The sequence below is a fragment of the Pseudorca crassidens genome, chromosome 18 (assembly GCF_039906515.1).
Source record: "Pseudorca crassidens isolate mPseCra1 chromosome 18, mPseCra1.hap1, whole genome shotgun sequence".
In the NCBI taxonomy this organism is placed as follows: domain Eukaryota; kingdom Metazoa; phylum Chordata; class Mammalia; order Artiodactyla; family Delphinidae; genus Pseudorca; species Pseudorca crassidens.
Genome location: NC_090313.1, coordinates 70,697,526 through 70,719,460, shown reverse-complemented (window position 1 = coordinate 70,719,460; position 21,935 = coordinate 70,697,526). Strand labels below are relative to the sequence as shown.

General features: G+C 41.7%; 1 protein-coding gene across 1 annotated transcript in view; it reads right to left on the bottom strand.

The window, feature by feature from the left end:
- Window positions 1–16,942, bottom strand: part of STARD13 (StAR related lipid transfer domain containing 13) — a 222,108-nt gene extending 205,166 nt beyond the window's left edge. Inside the window, exon 1 of the mRNA XM_067713429.1 lies at window positions 16,606–16,942. Within this exon, the coding sequence (XP_067569530.1) occupies window positions 16,606–16,729 (124 nt within the window). The 5' untranslated portion in view covers window positions 16,730–16,942. The remainder of the gene's footprint in view (window positions 1–16,605) is intronic.
- Between the last annotated feature and the right edge of the window lie 4,993 nt (window positions 16,943–21,935).

Below are 21,935 nucleotides of genomic sequence, written 5' to 3'. Positions count from 1 at the left end.
TCAACGTGTTAGTTTTATAGCTATAAATAAATAATTAAGAGTTTAAAAGAGGGGGAAATCTGTCCTTTCAAATACAAATTGTTAGTACCAATTTTTGGCACTTTGAGAATGGACTTGCTCTTTAAAAAATCGTTAAGTCTTTCATGGTCAAATCTGGTGAAGAGATGGTGATTGATTTTCTTTGGGGACCCAAAATCGAAATCAGACCAAAAAAAGAATGAGACTCATTTTTTTTGTGTGGTTCATAAGTGGCAATTCCCAAGAAGAGCTTAAAGCATTGTTGGGATAAGGGGGTAGGCCACTAATGACAATATCATTTGGATGTAAATATTTCAGTATATTTTTCAAAATGTCTTATTTTAGTTTAATCGTGCTTAAAGCATCACATGTTGTTTATTTTTCACATTCTATCTCTCCACAGGCTTTCTTGAATTAATATATATAACTTTGTCTGTAGAAGTTGTTTTTCCTACTATAAAGATTTCTATCTATGGCTTTAAGACTAAGCAGAAGCCAAGTATAGTGGTGAGAGAGGATGTGATGTGATGTACAGTTCTCCCTAAACCAATATGTACAGAAGTTTGAGGGCTCTTGGATAGATCACCTAGTTCTAATCTTTGTTTCAGAATACTCCTTAGCTTTGTGAACCCAGGCCAAGAATCACATACATTTTAGAGTTTAAGTGTCTTCATTATAAAATGAGGATGTTAATAACACTGACCCTGAAGGTTATTAGGGTGAAATAAAATAGTGCATGTGAAATGCTGATTAGCACAATCTCTGGCACATGGTAAGGACTCAGTCAATGCAGCTGTTACCCGTTTTGCTAGGAACTCCATAGTGGAGAGCAATGGTTTCAACCAGACCACTCTGGCTGAAATTTCTTAATCGTTTTGAAAGGTTGACCAAGAAAGGATAAGATGAACAGGGTTAAGGGATAGATGGGAGTTTTCTCTAACCGTCTCAACAATCTCCCTAAATTGAGCTCACAACTGCCTTAAGTCATAAGTACATTATTAATATTTCCCGCATTCCAAATAGGGAACTCGGGTCACAGTAAGATTTCTAAGAGTGCCAGTAAGTTATCAGTGGAGGTAGGAATCAAATTCAGCATTGTTTTCAGTTGGGTTCTCCAACAGTTCACTGCCTTTCGTATGCAGATGATTTGTTATGCAATAATTTAATTCAATGCTTTTCATAAAGAATGCCACAGAAGGCCTGCTTCATGTGTGTTACTTTATTGTTGCCCTGGTGACATCTGAGGAGCCCTCGGGCGACCACGGATATCTGAGGATTCCAGATAGCAACTCCATGTGAACAAAAAGGGTGAGTGTTCCAACGATGCAGCTGTTCAATGGAGATTCTCAAGTTGTGCATCATGAATTAGTACTTTTCTTCTGGCTTGTTTTCCTCTTTGCCTCTAGTCAGCATGTTAGATAAATAAATCCAGTTTTCCATGACAGGCTGAGCTTATGCATAATCAAAGAACTCAACTATTTTTCATGAAATTTTATAAAACCTTTTAAACCATTGACCTAAAACCATTCTATATATATATATATATATATACACACACACACAAGTCAGAGAATTATAAGGTTTTTTTAATAAGAATCACTAATATTTGGAAGTTCCTTGAAAGAAAAGATTTTATCTTATTCATTTTTGTGTCCCCAGTACCTGGTACTGTGGTTTTGCATAACGTAGATCATCAATAAATGCTTACGAATGAGTAAACACAGCCTTTGAGATCCGTTTCAGATCTATTTTCAAGAGAGTTCTTTTTAAAGTAACTATGGCCCAAAAGCCCTGTGAAAAATAGATCAAGAACTCACATCAGTTCCATTGTGGAAATTATAGACTATCAAGTCTCTGTAATATACCACATGTACTTCGGACCTCATTTTAACTTTAAACTTGCAAATCCTGACAACTGCACCAAGACTTGGAGTGAAGAAGCCCCAAGAAGTGAGGCTGGCAACTGGGAATTCACAGGAGCTCCTGTAGGCTCTGCTAATTTAACAGAAGTCATCTTTAAAAGCCACAGAAGACCTCAGGTTCTTTGCAAAACCCATGCAAGAAAAGAGGCTCTAACCATTTTTCTTTAAAGTTGTAGAGCAAGATAACTTAGAAAAGATGGATATAAAAATAAATAAAGGCTTGGGATGCTTATACCAAACGCTGATGGAGAAAGTAAAATGGATTCACATAATCATAAAGTCCTAGAATTAGAAAATAATTTACAGGCTATCTGATATAGCCCTGGAAGTCCTGCATGAGATCCACAAGCTTGTCATCTGGCCTCTGCCCACCCTCCAGTCTTTCCTTCACCGGCTCTCGTTCCTGACGCAAGGTCCCAGCAACACTGAATAATTACTCATGCTACCTCATGCCTGTTTCTTTGCATGTGCTTGTTCCTCCCCTTCCTTAGAGTGTAATTTCTCTCCTTTAAGGCCCAGCTCAGGGGTCATCTCCTCTGTGAAGCAAGACCAAGTTCATCACTCCATCCTCTGATTGATACCACTGTACTTGTCCGTAAGTCTTTGGGGGTAAGACTTAGCATATTTTTCATGTTTTTATTCTCAGTGCACAGCATAGCAGAGTATCTGGAATATGACATTTATTAAATAAATGTTTTGAATGAATAAATGAATGAATCTAGCTAATTCCTCTCCATTTGCATAAAAAAACCTGAAAGCCAGAGGTTATTCTTTCCTTCCTTTTAATTAAGCAGTGGGCCCTTATGTAACTAGTAACTAAGTATTTGTTTTATAACTGAGATGTGAACTAAATCTGTTACTTCAAGGAGGCCTCTAAAAAGTCTTTCTGGGGAACTCCCTGGCTGTCCAGTGGTTACGACTCGGCGTTTTCACTGCCATGGGCCTGGGTTCCATCCCTGGTCGGGGAACTAAGATCCCGCAAGCAGGGCTGTGCAGCCAAAAAGAAGTCTTTCTGTTTCCACTGTTGGCCTTCATTGTCTTTTCTTTCCAACGTTTACATCATAAACCAGTTAACTGTTCACAGCAAATCATACCCAAGATCATATCAGGACTCCTTCTCAGGCCAGAAGGCTGCAGAGGCCCAGGCTATCTGTCGACCCCTTGCTGCCACTCTTCTACTCACTCACTGTGCTCCAAGCCCCACACCCTCCTGGCCTTTCCCCAAACACGTGCACATGCTCCTGCTTCAGGTCTGATCCACATTGTATTCCTTCTGCCTGAACACTCTTCCCCCCCACATCTCTGACTGTCTCTGCTCCAGTGCCACCTCCCCAGGGAGACCTTCTCTGACCACGGGATCCAAACCAGCACTCCCTTTCATTCTCCAGCTCCTTCACATTTTCTTTTTCTTCCTACTGTGCTATTTATAACACTTACATCTTAGGCATTTGTTTATTATTATCTGTCTTCCCCACTTAAATGGTAGCCCAGTGAGGGTGCTGATTTTGTCTGTTTTGTTCACCACTGAATCCCCAATAGCCGGGACAGTATTTGCCATAGTAGATACTTAATAAATATTTGTTGAATAAGTTGAGTGAATGAAAACTTGGAGTCTCTGTAGAAAAAAAGAAAAAGCCATATGATTTGGGGGATTTTTCCCGAAAACCCATTTCCTCTAGTGCTGTGATTTTTATTAATGGCCAAAAGGGAACATTTCCATCTTAAATAAATGAAAGCTTAATATTTAAATTTCAACTATGATTTCTTCATTTTCCCCAACCTAACATGTGATAACAACAGCAGTGTTCAGTTCCTTTAGCTATAAAATGAAAATCCCCAGTTGCACCTTGGAAGGAGGCTGGAGGACAGGGCAAGTTTACGTTGATCAAACCTGCAAATCTGATAGGTGTGCCAAACACATAGGGGTGGTATCACGGTAGGGCAGGCAGAGTTTGAGGCCATCAGAGGTGAACTCAGCACTTAGGAGGGGGCAATCAGATTCCTTTAATGTCCTTCAGTTATTGAGGCAGTGAGTCAGGCTGCCAACAAACATTTATAAAACATATCTTATGGGAAAGGCTTTGCTCTTGAAGTTAAGTAAGGCACCATCATTCCCCTCAAGAAGTTTGTATTCTAGACTAATTTCAGAAATGGGCATTTTGCTTATAAAAGGGTGGTCACTGGGCTCCCCTGGTGGCGCAGTGGTTAAGAATCCGCCTGCCAATGCAGGGAACACGGGTTCGAGCCCTGGTCCAGGAAGATCCCACATGCCGCAGAGCAACTAAGCCCATGCGCCACAACTACAGAGCCTGCACTCTAGAGCCCATGAGCCACAACTACTGAGCCCGCTTGCCACAACTACTGAAGCCCGCGCACCTAGAGCCTGTGCTCCGCAACAAGAGAAGCCACCGCAGTGAGAAGCCTGCACACCGCAATGAAGAAGAGTAGCCCCCACTCACCGCAACTAGAGAAGGCCCGCGCATAGCAACAAAGACCCAACACAGCCAAAAATAAATAAATTTAATTTAAAAAAAAAAGGGTGGTCACATATGAATTCACCTGCAATCCCAAAAGTCACTTGGTGTGACTTGGAGTTGGAGTCTAATCTCAAGTTTATGGCTAATGAGATGCCCTGGAACAGGTTAACTGAATCTCTCTGAGGTTCAATCAGCTTTGTGAAATGGATGCCTTGGACAAGACAATCTACAAGGCTTCCATATTCTCTAACATTTCATGGGTTTTGTTTTGTTTTTGTTTTTGTTTTTGTGGTACGCGGGCCTCTCATTGTTGTGGCCTCTCCCGTTGCGGAGCACAGGCTCCGGACGCGCAGGCTCAGCGGCCATGGCTCACGGGCCCAGCCGCTCCGCGGCATGTGGAATCTTCCCGGACCGGGGCACGAACCCGCATCCCCTGCATCGGCAGGCGGACTCTCAACCACTGCGCCACCAGGGAAGCCCCACACCATTTTTCTTATCCTCATTTGTCTTATAATGTAGTAGAGATCATAGCATTCACCCTGACTACCTTAAAGGACTTTTGTGAGAACCTATTGATTTTAAACCATTGTCACAAACCTTAGCGGAAAAACACTTAACTGTAAAGTGTTACACAAATATTCAGGATCATCATTAACCATCATCATTATTCTCACGGGGACCCTGGGATGCCAGAATGCCACAGTCAACCCCCATCTATTATACCCTGTTTTAACCTTAAGGCAACATTGGGGCAGGGCTGTGGAAATGGTTCCATGTTGTCGCTACCCAGGAACAGTTACCCCTCCCTAAGTGCTAGACTGTGATTAGGGTTTGGGTCCTGGAGTCATCCAGGATCTCACAAATCTCGCAATGACCTGTAGATCATTCAAAATGTGCCACTCTCATAAATCTACATAACAACAAGGAGTAGTTACTTAATTTCTCCAAGCCTTGGATTTCTTCATGCGTCAAGTGGGGACAGTATCAGTACCCAGGGCCACACTGTACGATTGTGTAGGCTGTGCCAGGGGGACCATGGAGGTTGAAATCCAGCCCAGGGTAGCACTCACCTAGCCACACGCCCATGGGACAGTGTTTTCTCAGAGGAGGCACCGTTTTCTAACAGTCTTCTTCTTTTTTTTTTTTTTTTTTTTAACATCTTTGTTGGAGTATAATTGCTTTACAATGTAGTTCATGGCCCCGAGTGGAAGCCTTTTTCTTAACCACAGCAAGCTGCTGTGTGTGCTAACAGGGACCCTGAGAGTACTTGCCCTGAAGCCTGGGCATCAAATGAAACAACACATGAAGCCTTAGCACAATGCCTGGCATAAAATAGGGTCTGATTCAGGGTAGCTGAATCTGCCTACTCTTTTACTATTCAGAACTACACAAACACATTCTTGTTTGAAGTAGCTTAAGAGAAAATGAAAATGCACACACTCTTCTTTTTATTCAATTGCCCAAATACTTTGCATTATATAATGAACCTAACTTTCAAACAAAGGAAGATGTCTTCTTTTTTTTTTTTACATCATTAAATGGGGAGTTCTATGTCTAGCTTCTGATAGCAAAGGAGGATTTAACCTATAAAACATTATGAGACTAGACTTGGTCAGCTTTAGTGTTCCTCACAGAGACAGATGGACATCATGACAAAATAAAATTCGCCAATATGTGCTGGAAATCCCTGGTGATAAATTACAGGCTTTATTACTGCCTCTCCTAATTTCCTTTTCTTAGTAAGTAGTCCTAGGTGAAATCTACACAGGAAATAGCCTTAATGGTTTTAATAGCAGTGGTTTAATGAATAATCTATTACGGATATTGTAAATAAATTTTAAATTAAGAAACAGATTAACTAAGAAGTTTTCAAAAACAAGCTTTGGATCCGAAAATCTAGCATACCAAGAGTGTGTAATTTGTCCCAATCTCCTATTATACCTCAGCAATGCAATACCTTTAAAAAACTAATTAAAATACTTGCTTCGGTATATGTGACAACTAAAATATAATCATTATAACTCTGTAAACACCAGGGATGATGTTATTGCCTTATTTCATAATGATGCTGTCACAATCAATAAACAATAAAACAAACACACTTTCCTTCTTGGGAGATCACCTTCGCCAAGAGCAAGTGGCACAGAGCACATGGATTATAGATTGTAGATGCTGAAGGGAAAGCTTGCAGGTTCCTTCCAGATCTAATATCCTGTGATTTTACAAGTCACTTTTATCTTACTTAAATAACACCAAATCGCCAATGACAGTGAACTCACCAATAATGCAGGATTAGCTACCTCATTTGCCAGGCCCAGTATAAAATGAAAATGTGGGCCCTCCATTCAACAATTATTAATAATTTCAAGATTGTAACAGTAGAGCATTTAAACTAAGTACGGGGCCTCTCTGAGCGTGGGGGCTTGCCTGCGTGTGCTGCAGGGACTGTTGAGATTCTACTGGTATCTGCAGGCCCTGGACTCCTAGCTTTCCCCCCTCCTTGCTCCTTCTCCAATTCTGGCAGATGTAGTTCCAACATCAGAAAGTACCAGTTAAGTTGCTGCTGTTGATGGGGGCTAGGTAAGCAAAGCAATATGGGGAATGACACCGGCGGGCATCCTGGGGTGTCCTTCTGGGCTTCTGCCCTTTCCTTGTCTATCAAAACATCTGATGAGATCCAGACAGAAAAGGAACTAAAATACTTAGAACATTAAGTTTCCTTTAGACACACAGTCTAGTTTTATAGACTCATTGATTTTTAAAGTTAAACAGGGCCTTAGAGATAATCTAGTCAACTTCTCTCATTTTAATTTGGTGTCCATCAAATTCCATTTAGGCCAAGGACATGGGAATTATTTCTCGGTTGCATAGCTCTAAAGCTGATAGTAATTTTGATGAACAAACCGTAATTGATGATCTTTCAGAAAAATGTTAGTATAATAGTATGATGAATGATTCAGGCTATAACACTAATGGATTTGCACAAGATGCTGCCAACCACGTTAGCAACATATGTACTATTTGATTTTGTTTTTAAATTCGATTCAAAGCAAAGAGAGTGAGGCTAATGTCTTAGCTCTTGGAAATCCCTGAACATGGGATCTAGAATGGGTCCATAAGATATGGGAACAAGGCAGATAAATCCAGGTATGAAGCGAGTGGCTGGTTTAAGGCTAGAGCAAAAAGCATCTCCTTTATCAGAAAATGTCTGTTCTCCACAGAGAATACATCTATGTATCTATATATCTATATCTACATCTATATACATACGTATTTTTAAAAAACGAACTCTTATACATTGTTAATTAGGGTTCAGACACTATGCTAAATGCTTTGAAAATATTAACACATTTAATTCTCATGACAACCCTATGAGATAAGTCCTATGCTTATCCTCCTTTTTAAGATGGGGAAATTTAGGAACATCATGATTATTTATCTTGCCCAAGGACCCACTGTGTAAGAGGTGGAGGTAGGATGCAAACCCATCCTACCTCCACCTCTTGCTCCAGGAGCTGCCCTTAACCACTAGGGCATGATGCATGCCAGTAATCTTCCACCATGCCCAAACACCACTCACCCTGCCCTCCACTGCATTGTATGCAACAAAAGTAAAACAACATGCATTTAAGACACTTGGAGATGTATGCTCCCAGCACTGTAGCCATAGCTGTGCCAAATAATTATATCAACGTTATGGCTGAACTGATGCTAATTTCACAGATGTGAGTTACCATTACACAGCTGTGATTTTATGCAAATGATGATGCCTCAAACAGCTTCAGTCACTTTTCCACCACCACCACCACAGTGCTTCTCTACAGGGTTAAGAGCAATTTTCCACTTGTCATTGTTGCTTTGATTTAGATTTAAGAACTAGAAATCAAATGCTTACCCTAAAGCCTCTCTTCTTTCTTTCCAAAAAGAATAAAACAGCCTATGAGACAATGGTTGAAATATGTAAAAGCTTTTTTTTTTTTTTTTCTCTTACGTTCTTTTTTTTGCGGTACGCAGGCCTCTCACTGTTGTGGCCTCTCCCGTTGAGGAGCACAGGCTCCGGACACGCAGGCTCAGCGGCCATGACTCACGGGCCCAGCCGCTCCGCGACATGTGGGATCTTCCAAGACCGGGGCACGAACCTGTGTCCCCTGCATCGGCAGGTGGACTCTCAACCACTGCGCCACCAGGGAAGCCCTCTCTTACTTTCATTCTAACAATTGCTCCTCTTTTACGTCTATTGTTTATGAAGTCTTTTCTTGGGACTAAAATAAAGATGTAATTTATTTCCAAGACCATGGGGACAATTCCTCTTGGCTAGGAAAGGTGTGATCCATCATTGTTTTTCAAGAGTTCTGCAATGAATGCAACTCATTGTCGGCCAAAGAAAGGAAGCCATCTTTGCAATGTCATTGTGACAACCCAGACATTCTCATGCAGCAGTAGATTAGTTTAACTTATTCTGTCACACCTTCCAGATATTCATATATTTGTACTTTTAGGACATTATTCTAATGGTAAACATTAAATTTCAATGGAAAACACATTCAAAGATCCTTCAAGAAACCTGGACATCTTTCTACTTTATCCAGATGGAGAGAGGATAAGAAGCATATACGACTTTCCAATTAAAGTAATTGATAGTAAATGTATCAATTTTCATGAGGCTGAACAACAATTATCTCTAGGGTTCACTTAATTTCATGCATAGGAAGGAGAAAGAAGTATTCAACAAACACAGTATGTCATGACGAAATACAGATTAAAATATGCCCTACTACACAAAATAACAGAACCATAAGGTTCTGAAATTTTTATTTTAGATAAAAATGTTACTAAGGAAATATTCTGCCTGAGAACATAAGATAGCTTGACACAGCAGATTTGCAAATACAATATTGTGTAGTCGTGGTGCATTCTATACTGTCCTTTAGCACTTTCTGGAAGCCTGCTCTATTTCTGGTTAAACAGATGAGTTAAGGGTTTTGAGCAGCATAATAAAATTTGTGTGCTTTGCCAGGATAAAGCCACAGTCCTGAATTAACATCCTGCACTGCAGTCCCAACATGCTTTGACAAGGATGCTATTTCATGGCTCAATAAATACTTATTGACTAACTACAAACATGACAAAAATGTTTGCCCTTCAACTCGACTGCCTTAGGACTAAACACTCGAGGATTCTGAAAAAAAGCCCAGGAACATTGCAACAGTTCTCAAACTACGTTTGTTTTCATTTGGCAATATCCCTAAACTTGCAAAAGGGTAGAATAGAAATATCTGGTGGATAAACCCTCAGAAAACTACAAGGTCTCTAAGCACATTTTTCTTTATAAGTTGTTTTGTTCAATGTAAGATTGAAAAAGCACACACACACACACACACACAAAAAGAATATATATTAATTTCATAGACATGCTCCACGTCTAAATGATCAGGCTGGTGACTGATCCAAAGTTGTATTAAGTGGTCTTAAGGGATTTCAGCCAACTGGCAGGGCTCCTGTCTCCTATTCAGAGCACCCACCCACAAATAATGAACATGGTCCTCTCTTTGCTCCAACTTTAGGAGAAAATGTGTTACTTCCAAGGTTTGGGCAGCATATTGCAGATGGGTTAGGCCATGTTTAAGTTATCTTCCTTACAAACACAAAAACTTAAGATGTGGTTACCTATTTTTCTCTGAGAAATTTCCCTTCAATCAACTTTATTATGGACAGACCATAATTGGTAAAGGTCAACAAATGGATGCAATATTGGAAAATTCAATATAGTACAGAAACTTTCTTACAAGCTAAACTTTGATTAGCCTATTCCCAGATATCACAACACTGGAGAAGTCACCTTTCCAAGATAAAGTTCTTACCCTATTACATGTGTGGTTAACAAGTCACAGTAACCATAGATATATTCCTGCTAAGATTCTTTTCATCTAATTAACTATATTTTAATTTTTATGGGGCAACCCTAAGAAGTCTTTCCTTTAAATGTTATTTTTACTTTGCAATATCATTTTTAAATTTAAAATATATACTTTATTAGTGTGATATATTGTTATGATTATTTTTTATTCATCAAAACTTCTGGGACCAAGGAGATCTGTCACAAAAGATTATTTGATATAAAACTACTATTACTCAGCTATAAGAATGCTGAGTTTAGGAACAGTGCTGCTATTTTTCTTATTCCCCAGAAATTTAGCACATGTATATGTATATACAGTTCATGTCCCAATATTGTGTTCTAAATAAAGGATGCCCTAGGACTTGGTCCTTGGCCCCTCCTCTTATATTCTATTCTAAGTAACCCCACCCAGTCCTAAGGCTTTACTCTATAGTAGTCATATGCCAATAACTCTCAGATTTCTATCTTTGGCTTTGACTTTTCTCCCCAAACTTTACTCGTACAACCAGCTCTTTGACTTTTACTTTGGATGTCTAATAGGCATCTTTGGCTTAATTTGGCCAAAGGACAACTCGCTCTTAATCTGGCTTATGCAAAAAAAGGTCTTTTGCACTGCAAGATGCAAATATTCCACCTGTCCCCAACTCAGCCCATGGCTCTACAAACCTAGGAGCCCTTGATCCCTCTCCCTCACCTCCAACAAAAAATGTCAGCATTGTTGTCTCTACTTCCAAGACATATTCCAAATCTGTCCCATTCTCTCCATTTTCATCATCATCAGTCTAGTCCGTGTCACTGTTTCTCTCTTACCTGGACCACTCCAGTAGTAACTTATTCAGGTCCTGTCCTTCCTCTGTTTAAAATCCTTTGCTACTTATCACATGTAGAACCAAATCCAAACTTCTTGCCCTGGCAACAAGGCGCAACCTAATCTTATAACCTGACTCTACCCATACCTCTGACATGATCTCTTACCATCTACTTGTACCACCTTTTTTCATTATGTTCCAGGCACACCGTTTTTTTTTGTTGTTGTTGTTTGTTTGTTTGTTTCCCTTTTCTTTTCTGTCCCTGTAAAATATCAAGCTCATTCCAACGTCACTCAGGCAAAACTTTTCTTAGGGACTTAGACTATGATCTCGTACTAGACACAGACTGCTGCAAGTTATCATATGGTAGTTAACCGTAAGTCAGTGATTCTGAACCCGGACTGTACACTGGAACCAGTATAAAAAAAAATACTGAAAAAAAATACTGATCCCCAGGCCCCATGTGAACCAAATCAGAGTCTCTGGGGGGCAGTAAGGACATTCATATTTCCAAAAGGCTCCAGGTGACCCTGTGGGTAGCTAAGGCTGAGAGGAACCGTGGCACATATGATGTGTTGTCTTTCTCTGATTTTCATTGTATATTTACCTGACAGATTTTCTTTGTTGTTATTGTTAATATAAATCACATCTCAATGTATTCCCTCTTCAAGAGATGTTTAAAAAGAAAAATCTGACAGAGTAGGATGGCCTGTTCTTTACAGTAAAGTGATAATAAACAGGAAGGACATTGATATAAAACAAATGAAAAGGATCAGCTAGTATCATCCTGTGATTTTTGCTATCATGGAACACATTTAGATTTTAATAAGGAGCTTTTTTATGGCCCATGTTCTACTCTTGATCCCGCTCTGCATTTAAGTCCCAATCTCATGTTTACATCACATCACAGGATGCTACTGTTGACTTTGAGGATGAATAAACCTGTTTTAACATGACGAGAACTCACTGAAATTTGGTAGAATTAGCATTTCTAACAAAACTCAAACTTTTCAGTGATTTAGGTTAGTTTATTTTTGGCAGCAATATAACTTCCTGCGTCTAAGAGAAATGATTTAAAATAAGACTATGAAAGAGATCAAAATACTTGGCCATCAATTAGTTCAAAAGCTACCTAAATATTGTTATGTGAGTATAAAGGAATCATACATATGGATTACATTTCCATTAAAACAGAGTACGGTTTTAAAATGAAGGAGCAGAAAGCTTTAGAAAACTCATTTGGATTTTTTCAGACCTTAACTTTTTTTTAAAAATAAATTTATTTATTTTTGGCTGCATTGGGTTTTTGTTGCTGCACACAGGCTTCCTCTAGTTGTGGCAAGTGGGGGCTACTCTTCGTTGTGGTGCGTGGGCTTCTCATTGCAGTGGCTTCTCTTGTTGTGGAGTACGCGCTCTAGGTGCATGGGTTTCAGTAGTTGTGGCACGTGGGCTCAGTAGTTGTGGCTCACGGGCTCTAGAGCACAGGCTTAGTAGTTGTGGCACACAGGCTTAGTTGCTCCACGGCATGTGGGTTCTTCCTGGACCAGCGCTTTAACCCGTGTCCCCTGCATTGTGGGGTGGATTCTTAACCACCGAGCCACCAGGGACGCCCCAGACCTAAACTTTTGAGAAGCAGTTCAAGCTGCTTACAAAGACCAAAAGCTAAAGGGTATGCTTCTGCCTAGAGAATTTAATGATGCTATAAAAGTTAAGAATTGTCACCAGTGGTAGCTGATTAGGGAACTGAAGAGGCCAAAAGAACCTGTCATTCACCCACCTTGAAGAAACCTGCATTTACGCTTTATGACAACATCTCTTTCTTGCAGCCCTTGGCTTCTTGCAGCGATGGTAATGGGCAGGGCACACCGCATGAGAGCCCCAACAAGGTAGATGTATGGCTGTTTGTTTGTTTGAACTCTCTATAAGCCCATACACTACCCAGCCCAATAGGATAACTGGGAGACAAGCTATTTTTGGTGCATAGGGTTATTCTTGTCACTGCAGGAGGATAGAGCAATTTTTCCGATTAATTTTGTTGTTCTTTTTAAAACTAATTGCAAATGACAGAGAGACTTAGAGAAAGGATTTGAGGTCCATGTGTCTCCATAAGAGCCATGGAGAAGGCAGCGTGGTATAACACAAAATGGGCACAGATGACCTTCAACTTCTGACAACCTGAATTAGAATACTTCTTTGAACACTAACTAACTTTGTCATCTTGGGAATAAACAATAATTACCACCATTATTTCAATGATCAATATTGAGATGACAGGTGGGAAAAACTTTTGCTGACTCTTATGAGGATTAGAGTCTTAGGTAATTAAGAAGTAAGTACATGTTGGCAAAAACGCCACAATCCGATGAAAGTCTGGCAGCTACTACAGAATTGGAAAGCCCAAGAAGAGCTCCCAGTATCATTCTTTCTTTAACCAATAACTCCCTTTTATAATTTTGTAATGAAATGAACATATCTGAACATCATTCACACCTCATCCTTCTATCGGTTTCATTATTTGTGTCGTTGTGATGCGTGTGAAGAAATAGCTTTCCAGTTATGTATAATCCCCTCCTTCCCAAATACAGTCCCACAGCACAGAAATCCACAAGCTTCACTATGTTTAAAACAGCTCTACTTCTTCTTGTCTTTTTGTCCCATTGACAAGATGGGTTTTCATGAAAAGAAGTCACAGTGAGTTAGAATAAGGATTTCCTGCCTCAGGATGTTAAAAAGCAAAAGGACGCATCAAATACCTTCAGAATGCTCTAGACAACAAACACAAGTTTGTTATAAAGCACTTTGAATACTGTTGTACTGACTAAGTGTAATAAGAAGAAAATTTTAGGGAAACTAAAGAAGTCCCAGCACAAAACTTTTACCTGATAGAAAAAAGCTGAAAAAAAAAAAAAAAGGCAATAGCCTCACATCATCTCTTGCTGGGCGGGCAAGGTCTCTCTGGGGTACATTCATATAGTTGGTTTTGATGATATTGTGAACTAAACCATATAAAGAAAACTTTTACAAATGAAGAACACTTTTACCTAGAATTGATGCCAACATTAATAACTTAAGTATTTCAGTGTCTCATGGCCAAAGTTCCATATTTTAGCTACCTTTGCAAGAAAACCCAAGAAAATCAATTTGCATCTAAAAGCTCCTTCATGGAGTTGGCTTGGTTTTGTGGCAAGCATCCCAGCTTGCTTAGAGAAGCAGAGGTTGAAGTCTGCTTCTCAGAGGATTGTTTGGTCCCAGTTGAATAACCTGCTGGCATCCACTGTTAGCAGAGTGGTAAGCAGATTATGGGTAAAAGCAGATATTAATATTCTGATTAAACATTTTAAAACCTCATACCACTATTTTAAAAAATAATTACACTACTCTGGGAGAACTCTTATACTTACTATTCTGAAGCCACTTTTAGCCTGAATTTCTATATATGCATGATCTTAAAAATCTCTACCTATCACTTATTTCTCAGAATCAAAACTTTTTCTCTCCACTGCCCTAACTAAACTGCAAAGTCTAAAATTCATGTGAATAAATGACTTCCCTGAAAATCTTAACGGTTTTAAGTCTTTACATTACACTCTCGTCCTTCCCAGATGTCCTTTTGAAAAAGACAGGGCTGCAGTCATCTTTGGCCTCAGCTTCTATAAAAACCCAGCACAGCTTTGGCAGCCCTCTTGGAAAGACTTCTTGTTTCCTGAGGATCCATTGATTTAACAAACTTAACAAACTTAATAACAGAAGCTATGAAAGAGACATTTGCAGTAAGCAATCTGAAGTTATGAAGCAACACAAGTTTACTAGACCACAAAAACTTCTCTAACACCATCCATCATGTAGATTATACAATTTAGCACGATAACAAGGAAAGTTATTAGTTGTTATTAATTAGGTCTGCAATGCACATACAGGTCTTTAAAAATCAACAGTCAAAACTACTGGGTTACCACAACTTATTTCTGGGTCCAGACTGCAAAGCCTGTTTATTTCTTGGGTGCTTACTAAATGGGGTCACTGTATTAGAGAGAAAATACGGGATAAACAGTTTATGCTGACAATATTGAGTGTCGGAATCATCTATAATCCCTACTTCTAATTTGACCAGTTAGGTTGATAAAGACCTAGCTCAAGGAGACACAGACTCTGGGCATCTACTCCAGAATGCTATCAGACTAATGAAGAGATGTGGCTGCATGGGTGTAAGGACAGAACATCTTGCAAAGGACTTCTACATTTCTTCAATAAGAAAAAGGGGGAGGAGCCCAGAGAAGGTTCAATCTTCCATCTCACCCTTGGCATCCCTGCCCTCTGTCCAGGCTTCATACCTTCTTCTTCTCTAGACCTCTCTTCCACCCCTGTGGTCACTGGCCAACTCAGGAGATACTGCTGGAGAGACAGGAGGCAAGAAGATCCAGAGACTAGACTCACCGTCAGCTCAGGGACCCTTCCATCCACACGTCCCCTATTTCCAGAAACATCTTCCAGCAGCTAACACTTGGGGAAAGCATTCCTAAATCCTACACTGCCTGGGAACTGTGCTGTGGAGGAAGGCCACCTTCCCTTACTGTGGCAGGTATGATGTGGTGACTAACCAGACCTAATGCTCCCAGCATGGGCTCTGCGAAGGCTCAGACCACTTCCTGCATCCGCGGCCCTACTAGGAGGTAGGTCCAAGGAGCATGCACAGAAGAAAGACCACAGCCAGGAGGCTGGGGGAGGTGCTAAGGAGGGGACTGGCCTTCTAACCTAAGCAAGGGTTCTTAAGAACCTCTTGGCTCAGAATAATCACCTCTTTTCTTCCTCTGAATCATGAGCAATGGATTCCAAAAGGGAGGCCACTCTTTTGCAGCCCCAAAATGAGGAGAGCGGATCCACAGCTAGACAGGGGTTGTGGGCAGCTATCTACCAGCACCAACCACTGTCCAACCGTCTTTGCCCAAATCCTCCCCTCTACCCCATAAACATCTGTCTCCCAGAGCTCTGGATACGCTCCCTAGCCTTGTCTTGACTCCCCCGCCCACACAGGCAGTGGAGGTGTCCCTCATGGAAAAGACAAAGTTGGGAGAGGGACCGATCTCCTGGAGCCCACTTGGGCTGGGCACTCATTCACTCACTGGGCTGGGGTGGGTGGATGGTGGCGGAGCCGGGGCCAGCCCAGGCAAAACGGCCACTCGAACGAAGACTCCCCAGGTAACCCCCGCGCCTGCTCCCGGTCCCACGCGCCGCGCCCCGCCGAGCTGTCCGCGCGCGCGGGGCGGAGCCCACACGCACCAGGTCCCCGCGCGCGGAAAGCGGGGAGCGCTGGCGCTCCGGCCCGGCCCAGCAAGGAGGTGAGAGCAGCCTCCTCCGCCCATCCCCGGGCTCTGAAAACCTGTGCCGGGAGCCCACAGCGGCGGCGGGGAGGTGGGCCGGGCGGGGCGACGCGGCCCGCGCCTCCTCCCGCTCCCGCGGTCCCGAGTCTCGGGGGCACCGACCTGCCAGCCGTCTCTCCCGGACGTTTTTCCACAGCCGATCCCAGGCTCTGGCGGTAGAGTCCCGCAACTGCTCACTGATTGACCGCCTGAGCTGCGTTTGGAAAGGTTTCAGCTTGCCGGTCATTTTAGATCCGTCCTCATAACGACCAGCGGGCTTGCCACAGCCAGTCCAGCGTGGCCCGCAACCCAGACCCCCGGCGACTCGAGACGCCAGACGCGGGATTCCCGCTGGGGTCCCGGGACCAGCCAGGGGCGCGACAGGGGTCCTCCGCCGTCCAGCGCGGGGGCCGGGACGCGTTGCCACTGCGCGCGCCGCGCAAGGGTAACTTCGGCGCTCCGTCGACTCCTCTACCCCTTTCCCCCTTTCCTCCCCTCCCTCCCCTCGGCTCAGCGCTCCTCCGCTCCCCTCCTCTCCCGTCCTTCCCTCCCCTCTCCCTCCCGGACGGTCCAGCGCCCCACTCCTTCCCCTAGGGAGCTTTCTCTCCCTCCCTCCCTAGCCTAAATCTGACAGCTCGGTCCCGACGGGCTCCGACTACGGAGTTTGCATCCCTCTTTTCATTTTCACTCAGAGGCCAGGGGCTGTACCATATTCCTCCCATTTCTTGATACTTTACATTTTTTCACTCAGAAAGCGCCACCATCACAACCATTACAAAAATTTTAAACTGTGCCATAGCTAGTGCCAAAATAACTCATCGTAGTTTTCCTGAATTCAAATCACTTGAATTCGACTCCTCAGTTTGGCTGACATTCTTTTGGAGTTAGATACTGGTGCACTTGTATTATATCAATCTTTCCTGGTTTCATCAATGAGATGATTATCTGGCTGCAATCTACAATCAAATTAAAATGATTTATTCATTGCATAGCCATTGACTATGAGGAAAATAACTTGTAAATTTAAGGTCAAACCTTGTGGAGCCTACATAAAATAGATTTACATGTTCTGGTAAAGCACTAAAATCTGTATGCAGTTAGAAAAGCAGGTATTATGGGGAAGTGAAATGTGAAAAGAATTTTAAGGTATTTTAGCCAATAACATAATAATAGGCTTATAATTAGAAATTTACCCTAATTCCTGCAGGGAAGAGGGGGGAAATATACCGTGTTTGTTGTTGTTGTTTTTTAACATCTTTATTGGAGTATAATTGCTTTACAATGATGTGTATATACTGGTTCTTTAAGAAATACTGAGGAGATGGTGTCCAAGTCATTTCCCTGGGCTCCAAAGCCTCACTCAAAAGATAAAGACAATACTAGCTCAGGCCTCAGGGTGTCCTGCTTTTCCCAAGGTTTTGCTTCGAAAGAGCCTGGAGGACCTTTAGAGAAAGTAATGACAACAACATTTGATGTAACGCAAGGATATGGGATGTGATTAATGTCATACATCTCAAGTTTGGCTAAAGAAACTGAACTATTTCAAAAGAGAATTTCTGGGGCTTCCCTGGTGGCGCAGTGGTTGAGAGTCCGCCTGCCGATGCAGGGGACATGGATTCGTGCCCCGGTCGGGGAAGATCCCACATGCCGCGGAGCGGCTGGGCCTGTGCGCCACAACTACTGAGCCTGCGCGTCCGGAGCCCGTGCTCCGCAACGGGAGAGGCCACAGCAGTGTACCGCAAAAAAAAAAAAAAAAAAGAGAATTTCTGGATTATTTAAACAGTAAAATTGCTTGAATATCACTTCTTTTTAATTGCCTTTGTATCAGGCTGCTAAATAAGAACCAGGGTTTAGTTAGCTGTTTTCTTTGTCTTTTCTTTTTTAAAAAAAAAATTTCAGGTGCTCCGTGTGAAGTTTGAAAATTAAAGAAAATTATCCAATCCTCTCTCTATTATATAAATTGCTATTGACTTAAGGAGTGGAAATTAACAGCTACCTGAAGTATTCCCTCTGCAATTCTATACTTTTAGTAAATATTCCCTCCACGAGTTTATATTGTTGGTAGAAAATGGGGGGGGGAGAAATGATGGTAAAAAACATCATTATTGTCTTATTCTCTTATTTTAAATATTCAAAAATGTTCACTAGTGAAACACTTCAGAAGAAGCTAGAAACTAATGGTTGAGCTTTTTTTTTGTGCCATCCTGGTCAACCTTTGAAATTGTCAGTTATGAAGCAATAAGTCATGGATCAGAAATGGACTTGAAACTATGGCAGCCAGTTACAGACTAATCCAGATTGCTTTCTGGACCCATGCCAAATACCCTTTTGATTACATTCTGTTTTGTATGCATGTAGTGGTAAGGAAATGCTCTGCCAGAAGCAAGATTTGTGTTATCTTAAAGTGACTGCCGTGCAGTATAACGACAAAACGTTTCACAATTACATTCCCAGGGAAGCTGTGTACTTAACTTTAAAAAGAGGATCTCTAATTGAATCAAACGGAGGCAGTAGTTGTAACATTATACGCACGGGAAGAGAACAGTACAAGGAACATTCCAGCTATTCCACTGATCATTTAGCTCTAAGGATCCTGGGTCCCTACTGCTTTCTATTTTAATACATATTTTATATTCAGATGTCATGGATTAGGGGTTTTCTTTAAATGACTAACGTGAAGACAAATTCTGGCTTTGCAAATTTGTTTAGCTCTGGCTGTTGAAGGGTCCATGGATTGAGGACTGTCCATGAGAAGCCAGATGAAAGACTGGAATGATCTCCCCAGAACAGGTGCCATACAGCACAGCACAGCCCCCTGCCTGGCTGGCTGCTGGCCCTGCTGAAGGAAATCTTGCAGCTGTGCAGATGCAGCAGCCACAAATGCAAGGGTTCTAAACTCAGCGGGGCTACTTGGAGACTTTTATACAGGCCCTCAGCATCCACTCCCATTTTCCAGGAGCCCTATTTCAAAGCTGAACCTTAAGGATGACACCCCCCCCCCCTTGGGGTCTTCACCTTGAGCAGATGACAATACCACCGACTTCACAGAAAAGAAGTCAGGCAACTCCTTACCCCTATAACCTTCTTACTTACTCCCTTCCCTCCCAACACAGGAAAGAGGTACCTCTCTTCCTACCCAAGATCTAGCCCTTGACCTGTGTGCTCTGCTTACCATCCTTTCTGGTTCCTACGAAGGGTTGGCCATATCAGTTATTTCCTCGATCTCCTACAGCCTCAACCCCTCCTTCTCCATGGGCTCAACCTTCTAATCTTACACCTCTTTAAACCAAACCCAAACCAAAACAACAACCACCATAACAAAACACACTGCCTCTACCCTGTATCTCTTAGAAAAGAAGTATTCCCTTATCAACACTGCAGTCTGGGCTCCCTCAGCAACTCACTGAAACCAGTCTTGGCAAGGTCACCAGTAACTGCCTGGTTGCTACATCTAATGGATGTTTCCTGTTGTCCTTGCTCCTTCTCGGGTGTGTGGATGAGAGGACACTGGTGACCATCCCTTACTCTTGACACTGCCTTGTCTTGTGGCCGTCAGGCTACACTGTCCCCTGGGTCTCTGTGCCCTGCGTGGCTGAGGTGCTTGTCTTCAGAGCTCCCCTTCCACCAGCTTGATGCTGGCATTCCCTGGGTTTCAGTCCTTGGCCCCCACCCCCACTTCTTCCTCACGCTTCAGCGTCCCTGGATGATTATATTCCTTCCCGTGGTTACAGCCCTCACCTCTCAAGGCCCAACCTGATACAGACAGAAAGTACACATGTTTTTGAGATTATGGCTACAGGCAGAGTTGAGTTTGACTCTGGGCAAGTTTTGGACCCTCAGCACTCCCTACCTATGGGATTGTATTGTGTATTAAGTGGAATAATCACAAAGAAAAGATTCAATCAATGCTACCATATCGCTGTCCAATCATTATCACTGTCACATTGTTCTCCTATCCCAAATCGTTTCTGAGCCTCTGACACCCAATCGAAATAACCCATTACTCCCTCTCGTGGCATGCAGCTTAATTTTCTTTATGGCACTTATCACTTCTGGACATTTTCTTGTTTGTTTGTTTGTGGTTTGTCTCCAAGGCAAACCTTGAGCAATGTTAGATCGAGGCCTTGTCTGTCTGATTCACCATTGTGTCCTCAGGACCTAGGTCAGCCCCTGACAGTTGTGCTCAGCAAAAACTTGCAGAATAAATGAGTGATTTCTCGCTGATGTTATATATTGTTTACTTTACTAATGGATATTTCTAAAAATTTCCCTCTAAATCTACTCTTCCAACTCTATTTCCTATGTTAGCCAAGTGATGCGATCACCCACACATCTCGTGTCCAAGAGAGAATCTAGAAGACATTCTGAACTCCAAAAGTTCTTATATTGCTTCAATCTTTCTCTGTCTCTCCACCCCCACAGTAACTGGTTTAGTCCATGTTTTCTTCTTTCCTCCCCTGAATTTCAGCATAATGAGCTTCACATTAGAAAGCTACTGCTCTCACTCAGTTCTGTCTTTATACATTCCTTCTACTTGAATGCTTTTCCTCTGATTTTTTGCTTCACTCATCCTTCAAGATTCAACTCAGATGTCACCTCCTCCTGGAAGCCCTCCACGAATCCCAGTGGCTGGACTGTTCCTCCTCTCCTGTGTTCCTACAGCACCTTGGGCCCATCTCTGGAGGAGAACTTATCACAGAGCACTGTGGGCACTTGTCTGCTTTCCTCTCAGTCTCCTTACTAGTCCTGAGTTTCTCCAGTGGGACTGGTACTTTTATTTCTGAATCCCTTATGCCTTTTTCAGTGAACAACACATAAAGGCTCATTTACTGACTAAATGAATATTCCATTATAGTTTTGGATGGCTGGTTATTACTAGAGTCTGCTCCTTAGTATAAGTGCAAACCATAATTATGCTTGTGGCATCATTATTTATCACTCTATTTACATCAAATTTATTAATTTTAAGTAATACATATTGATGGTTACAGATTTTTAAACATAGAAAAGTATACGTAGAAATATTAAAAATACCTGTAATATTACCACAAAGAAAGAGCTGATAACGATTGAAAATTTTCCTTTTCAGTTTTTTTCTTTACACATTAAAAAAATTAGAATAACTTTTGTACCAAATTTTGAAATTTTTCTCATTTAGCATTAGATTGTGAGCATTTTCCCAATTTATTGTTGTATTTTGAAATACAGTTTTTAATGAATATATAGAATTCTGTTGGATAGACATACATAATTTATTTTCAAACGTTCATAATTTTGGACATTTCATTCCAAATTTCTGCAATTACAAACAATACTGTCAACAACTTTGGCAAAAGCAAAAGAAAAACAAAAAACAAAAAAAGGTTTTTTCTTTCTCTTTCTCCTAATGCTGTATGATTAAGACCCATCACCACTGTGACCCCAATCACAAGTAATAAGTAGGTCCTGCCACC